Source organism: Sander lucioperca, chromosome 11, assembly GCF_008315115.2.
Source record: "Sander lucioperca isolate FBNREF2018 chromosome 11, SLUC_FBN_1.2, whole genome shotgun sequence".
Classification (NCBI taxonomy): Eukaryota; Metazoa; Chordata; class Actinopteri; order Perciformes; family Percidae; genus Sander; species Sander lucioperca.
The window spans coordinates 5,885,891-5,895,890 of NC_050183.1; the positions used below are offsets into that span (position 1 = coordinate 5,885,891).

General features: G+C 42.4%; 1 protein-coding gene across 3 annotated transcripts in view; it reads right to left on the minus strand.

Annotated features, from left to right (window-relative positions):
• Nucleotides 1-10,000, minus strand: part of dmap1 (DNA methyltransferase 1 associated protein 1) — a 21,592-nt gene that overhangs the window by 8,844 nt on the left and 2,748 nt on the right. The window contains exons 7-11 of one of the 3 annotated variants that reach the window (XR_004106282.2): nt 8,765-8,836; nt 8,044-8,116; nt 6,807-7,159; nt 5,164-5,245; nt 5,031-5,121 (exon numbers count right to left, since the gene is read on the minus strand). Coding sequence is in view for 2 of the 3 variants with exons in the window: in XM_031307384.2 (XP_031163244.1) it covers nt 5,186-5,245; nt 6,807-7,159; nt 8,044-8,116; nt 8,765-8,836 (558 nt within the window). In the remaining variant the exon portion in view is untranslated. Of the gene's footprint in view, nt 1-4,481; nt 5,246-6,806; nt 7,160-8,043; nt 8,117-8,764; nt 8,837-10,000 lie in introns of those variants that run through there. The other 2 variants (XM_031307384.2, XM_031307383.2) reach the window with 2 other exon arrangements.

The following is a 10,000-nucleotide window of genomic DNA, read 5'->3' on the forward strand; positions in this document are numbered from 1 at the left end:
CCCTGGATCATCTCTGACATGGTCTGCACTAACCCCAAGCAAGGATGGAACGGCCACACACATAAACCCAGGTATGCATAAATATATATATATATATATATATATATATATATATATATATATATATATAGATATATATATATATATATATATATAGCTATATATATATATATATATATATATATATATATATATATATATATATATACATACATACAGTTCCACACATACGTAAGCATACTCACAGAGAAACACAAGAAGAGATAAACCTCAGTACACTGCATCAGACTGATTTGTCTCATAGAAACTTCTAGCTGCTACCTTATTTCACATGTGCACGTACACACACACGCACACACGCAAACACACGCAAACACACACACACACACACACACACACACACACACACACACACACACACACACACACACACACACACAGAGCAGGTATGTGAATGTCAGCTCAGAACTGGTGTTACCTGATAAAAACCCAGCCAGCTCTATTTTAGTATACACAGTCCCGCTCAATAAGAGCATGTACTAAATGACTGCAATGTAATGATTGGCTGTGTGGCTGTGCTCAGAGCTGTGACTCCGACAGCGCATGAGAATGTAATGCGTTGAAGCCTCTTTCTCTTCCCCCTTCTCTCTCTCTAGCTCCATGCTCCTCTGTGCCCCACTGCCTCTCAGCCACGGGATCAGCTGCAGGCGCTAATGAAACGTCAGTCAGGTAATTGAGGCACTGGTGGTGGCGGGCCAGCCAGGCAAGCAGTCAGCCTGTGTGGGTGACAACACCGGGACGCTAGCAGCTACAGGATCTCAGCAACCCCCTACGAGCATCACAGGAACTGCTCCAGGACCCAGCGGAGTGGAAAACATTGCATTTATGCTGACATTTCCCCATGTCTTCCTGTTTGTGTTAGGGAGAAATTTGAGCGATGAGTGGTAAGGTGTGTACCGGTAAGTTGAGTCGTCAACTTAACCAAAGATTGTAAACCAGCATGCTTGAAAGCTGCTGTTAGAGGGGAGGGGTTCTGCCAGCAGCCCTAGTAAAGGAGTCAGAGGTTAAAATCTTTTCTTATTGCACCCCAGAGTGATGTTACCATCCCTGTGGTCTGCTGACCTGCTCAGCACCCCCAGTGAGTTATGGGTAATGTTTAATTCCCCTGCCGTGACAGCTGTGGATCCGCATGGTAAATTGGATTTTTTTTTTCTTTGTTAGAATTGTGCTTGTGCAGGTAAAGAGATGGACATTCGCCGCTGCATTGGTTTGCCGAGGTAACTCTGTCACATACTGTTCACAGGCCTCTCTATCTCTCACTGACAAATCAAATCAAACCGGTTTGCTTCTGAGGGCTGATGGTAGAACAGAGCGGAGCTGATCTGTCCAACCTGGTCTCATTTATAGTCCGCATACAATCACAACTCTGACCTGAACAGACACACTCTGCTCACCCCTATATGACTCTCTTTCTTCATCATGTTAGCTCAGATAGACAATAAAATAAAAGTCCAAACTTGGACATGCATACATGCGATGTATACTGTACAATTTTATGGTTAACCTTCTCTTTTGTGTTTAGAAATATTTCTTTATACATCGGACATCCTTAAAGCTACACTAATCAAGATTGTTTTTTTTACATTTACAATGAATCAAATGACAATAGGTTATGTGAAAGGGGTAAAACCACATGTGATAAACCCACAGAGAATTATCATCCAAATCTACATTTCCCCTCTTTTGGTTCACTCTCACCACTCTTATCAACCTCCTTTGCAGCCGCAGCAGGCAGCTGTTGGTGTTAAAGCTGTGATAAACACACTGCACAAGACCTGCTCAGCACCAAACAGCAGACACCGTTAGCGACTAGCTGGTGAACATTGAGAGTGAGAATTTAGCCGCTAAAGAACCTGGTCATTTTCTAAGGATTTGGTAGAGACTAAAACACAGCTAAAAGGAGAATAATCCAAACGAATGCTAATGCTGCTCTGTATCTGCGGGATGTGGAAACAAGTAACACATATTTCACTTAAATGCACCTGGTTTGTCTTTTGTACACTATACAATCACCATCCTATGCAGTTCCTTCTTTTCAAGGTAGGACACCTTGAAAGACAACACCACCTGACCAGAGAAGTTCCCGAGAGCAGCACAGTACTGGGGAATAGGAAGTCTAGATTTAGTCCGCTCTACTCCACTCCACTCTCGTCTGCCTCCCCGGGGCTTTAATGTGGAGAGTGGACAGTGGGGTTAATGCCTAGCTGTAAGCACTGCTTAGTGCCAGTGATTGGGTTTGTGTTGTAGCAGGCCTTCCCCCACTAGGAAAAAAAAAATCCAGTGGAAATGTCTTCCACTGTCCAGCCCTGTGGGCAATTGTGATTTTCCAACCTGCAGTTTTATCTCCCCTCCCCTTTGTTGCAGCTCCATGTCCCAGAGGACATAGGTGAATTTGATGTGGAACAACGATTAAAAGTTTTCTCCCTCAAGGTGACCTCAATAGAAGGAGGTGAAAGTCAAAGTGAGAAACATGGAGATGAGAGAGGGGCACGGAGGTGAAAGTCTGTTTTGGACATTTGCTATGGCCCATATAGTAAGTGCTCAATCCCGAGCTTAGGAAAGAAATTATCCAGACCCTGTCCTTACACTCGTTTTACACCATTCCTGCCTCTTCCCCTTGTAGTAGTCAGTGATTGTATGCGACATAATGGGTATAAAGCAGTGTGCCACACAGCACGGAGGCATTGACAATCTAATCATTGTCACATCAGCGATTACCTCGAGGTGTGATGTATTTGAACAGGGTTCTATCACATCTGCTATTACCTGCCTCTTCCTGCCTTATGTGCCTCAGTACACATCTTTTCTCTTAACTGTGTGTTCAATCACCACCACCAGCATCGCTGCTGGTGCGGCCGAGCGACCCCTCGACAGTGACGTATGCCAGCGATTAGCCTGGATACAGTTCAATTATGATAAACAGCCAGCGCACCTCTTAGGCCGTGATTAAAGCCTCAGCCTGGCCTTGATAAAGAGATCCCATCTCAATGCCATCACAACCACATTATAAGACACTCCGCCGTGGTGTTCTGCCTCATGCTTTTCACATCAGTGTTGCAGAACGTACACTGTAGCTGGGATGGAGCTCATGGCAGATGGAGCTAGATCGGACCTGCTGGGGGTCTTTATCATTCACATGTGGCCAGTGATGCATCCTTGCCCACCTATTTTCAATTTAGACTAGTATTTATTAATAACCTCCACTTTCTTGAAGCCTATCTTACAAGATACCTGCCATATAACTTAAGATGAGTTTAGATATTGAGAGATAGAGAGGGAGAGAGAAGCCCCAGTTCTGATAAATGGATGAGCGGTGATGAAAAGAAGATATCAGAGGGGCATGAAAGGAGAGAGGGGAAGAGAGCAGAGCATTAATCCAACACCAGGCCAGTAGAGAGAGGGAGGGAGAATGAAAGACAGAGAGAAAGGGGAGAGGGAGGGGAGGAGGAAGCAAAAGAAAGATAGCCTTTCGGCTGTGTTCTGTCAAGGGAGAAATTACACATTTACAGAGGTTTTTTTCAAGCAACGACGGGTTCCATAGATCAAACCACTGGATTTATGAGCCAATTTTCAACATGAAATATAGACACGGAGAATCCATTTTACCCATGTTTACTTGCCTTCTCTCACTCTTTTCCCCTCTCTCTCAATCAAACGGCATACAGTGTGTGGATGGGTTTATCCCTGTAACTTTAGAGAGCTTATTAGAGAAGTAAATGAAGATGTTTTGATTGTAGTGATGATGCAGCCTCCACTGGATGTTGTAGAGTGATTTCACCTATGACAGGTTTCTGAAGAGGATCAAGACTTTACCAAAGACACCGGTAGTTTTAATAAAAAGTTGTACTATTTTTTTGCTTTTGAATAAATTATTTGACAAAATTGCACCTGCATATTAAGTTAAGATCATACGTTCAACACCTTCATTTGTAATCCAAAAACCATTAGAAGTGCCCAAATGAACGTTTTTTGGTTATAGACCAAGAGATGTGATGAGGACCATAAAAATACCCTAGGAAATGGCAGACTGCAGTACCTGAAATACTTGCATTTTTGCAAAGTCTGATGCAAGTCTAGATCACATGACTCCCCTCTTCTGGACAAAATTAGCATAGAAATTAATGTCTAAGTAGACTAAACGACATAATTGACATGCAATTAGCAAAATTATGGGGAGGGAACCTAATGTAGTTTCAGAAGCTGTGCCAACGTAAGAATGATCACTGCTTAATTATCATATTAATGAAGTCATTAGTTGTCACTTAACTTAAATGACAGGTAAGGTAAGAATGTCTTGATCCTACAATTTCCCTGGCAAATGTGTATTCAACACTAATTACCTCCAAGTTAAGATCTCATCTGAGAAAGAGTGCTTGAAAGGTGAGAGGGACTACTATAGCATAAACATGCATAACACGCAGTAAGCAAAAAAACAATGAGGTTTATTGAATCGTTGACTAAAGCATCTTCAAGGTCACCCGAGGACAAACAACACAAGTCAGCCCCATTAGGTCAAAAATGAGCATGGACAGCAGCTGGAACCACCGTCCATCAGAGAGAGAGAGAGAGAGAGACACACTCTGGGTTGCTACAGGGGGTACTACAGGCTCACACAAAAACACATTTCCAGTAAACACTATGGCATGATTAGCCTACAAAAAAACCTCAGATGGGTCAAATGAGCATTGCATCTCAAGGGCCTCCCACTCCCAGAGTCTCTTCTTTCATTCCAATTCATTTCAATTACCCAGTCATTCCCACCTTCTTCCCCATGTCCCGATTAGCTCGGCCTGGCAATTTACAGTTGATCTTGCCTCATCTAAGGCTGAGCAATGGTGGAGGAAGGGAGACGAGCAGTAATGGAATGAAATGTCACTCAGTTGTTGCCTTTGTCACAAAGATGCTGGGCAGGCCAGATGGGGAGGGGTTGGAGAGGTCTTGCTGGTAGGTGAAAAGGTGTGTGTGTGTATGTGTGTCGTCAGTGGTCCTTCTACGTAATGTTGTGTCCTGCTCCCCTGTGTCCCTCTTGTCCAACCATAAAACTTGTGGCCTTCTCCGCTATGACCAGACTAACTTACACGGTCCTTTGTCCTCCACCGTGTACCAGCTGGTGCTCTTGTGCTCATCAAGGCTTCTTCACCTTTTTCACTGAAGACGAGCTGGATGCCGACTCTCTCCGTTTGCGCTGCAATGTGACACACAAAACAATCACATCACAGTCTAGCAGGGATTTCCTAACAGGCATTAGAGTATTTCACCAGTTAACAATCAAAGGCCATTTCTAGAGCAAGCTGGACATAAATAAAGAATGCTGTTTAATTAATGACAGGATTATCATATTTGCAAACAAACTCCCGCACACTGTCTACCTTACAAATACATAAACACATAAACATAAATGTAATGGCATTGTTTCGGTACTAGACCATCAGGCAAAATGCCAAAAATGCCCAAATTTTGCCTGATGAAGGTCTAGTACCAAAACGTTGCCATTCAATTTATCTAAATGATCTTAACTGCTGAAAAGACCGTTTGACATGACTGAAAACATACCTGTCATCCATATGTAACGGTTCATGCGCTGAGTAACTAACTATTAAAACTGAAGTTGAACCTAATTATTTAAGTTGTGCATCTGCATTAAACTGCCTTTCATTTAGTTAAAGTTTTTTGTCCATCATGTCACAAGCCTGCGTGCTCCTCAATCTAAACTAATCTTTGTAATACCGATTTAAGAGTCTGATGTTACTTTCTATCCTATACATCTGTATTCTTCTGACATTCAAAATGAAAGACATGCAATCATCACAGACAGCACTCAACATTCACTGTAAGAAATGTAACATACACATAAAAATATGAGTGGCCATTGCCTTAACTGCCTTTAAATTTTAAGTTAACTGAATTAGTACAGAATTTGTTAAATCTGGCCATTAGTTATAATGTTACAAAAACAAACTTAAGTTTAGTCAACATCTGTTAAGTTATACTCTTAAGTACTTTGTTTTGAGTGTTCTCATTGAACTATTTGACACATACAGATGCTTTGATTTATTACTTGCAACTGGACATTAAATGTCTAGTTTTCCATTAACAAATAAATATTTGGTGTGATTTTGGCCATTGTGCTATTGTGATTTTCATACTAAGCATTGACAGACAGGAAAAACTTGTTTTTTGACTTGCAAGTCACGTCTCCTAGAGATGAGACTTGACCTCTAAAGACTTGAGAGTTGACTTAGCCTGGGAAAACCCTGACGAACTTCCAGCAAATTTGAGATTTGCTCTGCAAGTCAGTCTGGCCAAGAGCCCATTCAAGCCCATTTCCAATTTTTCCAAATCGAGGCACCAATCACAACCGTTGAGGCGGGCTTTACACGATGACGATAGCGCAGCGATGCCGAGCAGCTTTTTGTTTACATTCAACATGACGGCTACCAAAGCGCAGCAACCCGTTGATGCCGCTGTTGCTGCTACATCACCCAGATCGTTGGTCTGATTGGTTGAAGGACTATCCAATTGCGCCCAGAGGCATTTGAGCGGCGTCCGTTGCCAACGCCCCTTTGGAAATGAGCTGCGAATGAAGCTTGCCCAGACCCACTCTCAGTTATAACTGAGAAGGGTCTGGTGTCAACCAGGCTAGATTTGACTAGGACTTGGTCCAAAATACTTAAAAACAGAAAAGATATCTTCAGTCCATTTTTGGTAAAGGTTCAGGAGTTTGGATCAATGCTAAACAGACTTACTGAGTTGGGGGTAAGTGGTGCTCCTACAACATCAATGATTTGTTCCTTGGCTTCCACCTTGATGTCGTCTGCACTGGGCCAGGATGGAGCTTCACCCCCTGGGGTGGATGCTGTAGTGCTGTTGGTGGCATTGAGTTCTCCAACCTGCATTGCGGCTGGGGGTCCAGCCCCTATAGTTCCACCAAACCCGCCTCCGCTGCCAGCCTTCAGTAGGGCCTCATAGCGATGACGCAGCATCTGTTGTTCGTATTCACAATTGCTGTGGGCCTGCTTCAGCTCATACAGCAGCACTAAGTCGCTACGCAGCTCATTGAACATCTGAACAATCTCCTCTGTGGGCATGGGGTTAAGATCTGGATCCACAGACAGACACAAAGGCAAAGATGAATGGAAATAACATTAAAGCACTTTGATGAAAACACCACAAAATTAGTTTACAATTGTGAGCAGAAGACGATGGTGTACTGTAACCGATGGATGTATTGGTCCCAAACTGTTCGGTACAGGGATTTTGATTCAGTATGCAGCTTAGATAGTGTAGATTGTTGTGTTTCCAAAAGCCTTGATAGTCAGTCTAGACCAGCAGATGTAGTTAGTATCCTCAGTATGGTACAACCAAATGAGAAGCCAAATCTTTAAAACCCTCCAATGTCATCAGACAACTTCAAAATGAGTAGAGGACATCTTAGATTGTGCCCAGGTAGTGTTAGCCAAGAAATAGCTCCTATGTGTAAGCTTACTGCTGTTAAACCACACTGCTCTCTTTTCTATTTGTATACATTTAAAAAATGTCAGAATATTAATTTAAAACGATTGTTATTCAAACCAAGATCACCAAATACCTAATTTAGGGTCCTTGTATTGTAACGCAATAACGTAATCAATCTCTCTCTCTCTCTCTCTCTCATATTGAAATTTGTTTTATTTTGTAATCCAGCTGCACTGTGACCTTCCTGTATTACCTGCCTGGCTTGACACATTCGTTCGTGGCTTGCGGAAGAAAAAGAGGAGACATCAAAATGTTTGCCGTAGCACGTGGGTCGGCGCGACCGCTCGCGCCTGATCGCAGCCGGTGTGGCCAGACAGATTGGATAACAAGGGGCACCGAAATGAAAATAGCTCCGCAACACGGCGCTTCCGCGTGCAGTGTGTTTCCGGCGTAAGTCTGTTGCAGAGGAGAGTTCAAAATGTAAAACTTAGAAATGTTAGCAGATTGCTAATGTTTATTCACACTTACCCACTCCTTGGTCTAGCAGGATCTGCTCAATGGCCTTGATCTTCTTCTGGCCTACAGAGCTGGGCAGTTTCATCTGAATCACAACACACAGAGAGACACACACGCCAACACACACAAGGGTGTGATTTAAGGTGCCGGGGATATTAGGATAAACAGCTCCATCTCAGTGCTTTTAATTCGTATGAAATGCACTTCAGTAGGCCAGATCAAAATGTCTTTATCCACTGAACTCTGTCTGACTGATTAGCTAGAGGGGTACTCCACTCCTTTAGCCATGCTAATGTATTTCCCATAGAGAGCGGCAGCTCCTCATCAGTCTTGAAGATGAATAAGAGTCCCCTTGCCAGGTCTTAAAGATATTAGCAAGTCACTAACAGAATTAATCATCACAGTGCTAATGCGAGATAGCTAGCTCAAGTCAGACATTCTGGTTTCTCACATACATCAACAGCAGGGTCAAGCTTCGCTAAAATGGTTTTGATATTAATAGTGGTATAAACATACTTAATTGATGGATAATGTCAACACAGTAGAAAGAAATATAAGTTCTTAAAATGTGGGATTATTTATTACTGTAGTTTGCAGGTTTGTTCTTTGTTTGAGATTGGTCTTTTAAGTTCCTCACTGGTGTTTGAGAGCCAAAGGGAAGTTTTACGTTGCAGATGCGTTTCGGAATACTACTTGTAGTTTTAATACCTTAATATGATCCAGCTATACTCACCCTCTGACTGCGCAGTGTGACTCCCGCTGATTTGAAGTCAGGGAACTTGATTCCGGCTGTTTCTGGAACAGCCTAAAGAAAAAGAAAAAACTGCTATAAAACTAGATATGACACCCCTCCGAACATTGGAAAGAAAATATTTAAATAATTATTATGGGATAGATCAGGCCTTAATTTCACAAACTGAGACACAAGAGCCCCTTTAGTTTCTTTAAGACACAGCGACTCCTTTGAAATGATATAAAACAATGAATACAAAATATTGAGAGCAAAATCTTAAAGGACAATTCCGGCGCAAAATGAACTTAGGGGTTAATAACATATGTGTACCGAGTCAACCGTTCTCAGGGACATGTTCTCATGCTAATCAAACGCATCTCTAGCTTTAAACAAGCTACTGCAAACCGGTGGTTAGCTGCTAACGCTAACGTTAGCGTTCATGTTTACATGTGGGCGCCATCTTGGAAAACAGTCATGAGCAGTCGAATCACGAACGCCGTGTTTGAGCTATGTTACTGGTTACTGGTTGCACGGCGTTCGTCGTTCGACTGCTCATGACTGTTTTCCAAGATGGCGTCCGCATGTAAACATGAACGCTAACGTTAGCGTTAGCAGCTAACCACCGGTTTGCAGTAGCTTGTTTAAAGCTAGAGATGCGTTTGATTAGCATGAGAACATGTCCCTGAGAACGGTTGACTCGGTACACATATGTTATTAACCCCTAAGTTCATTTTGCGCCGGAATTGTCCTTTAAGATTTTGCTCTCAATATTTTGTATTCATTGTTTTATATCATTTCAAAGGAGTCGCTGTGTCTTCCAAGATGGCGTCCGCATGTAAACATGAACGCTACTGTCTTTATAATCTATCTTTTTAATAAACTGTCTGTACACTTACAAAGTTCTCAATGCTTTGGTTTACATGTAGGGACCCTCATTATGCTACCGTTGAAGTGTGGTGCTATTTTGAGCCTTGTTAGTGGTACAAAATTGTGATTTACCATCTGCCCCAAAAGCTAGCCTTAGCAGCTAACCACCGATTTGCAGTAACTTGTTAGAGACGCATTCGATTAGCATGAGAACATATCCCAGAGAACGTTCAACTCGGTACACATTATTAACCCCTAGGTTCATTTTCGCTGGAATTGTCCTTTATTATCTTATTTCAGTATACTGCTGCTTTGAATAAGCACTATCATAAGGTTGACAGATGTGCTATCTCAATAATTAAAACTATG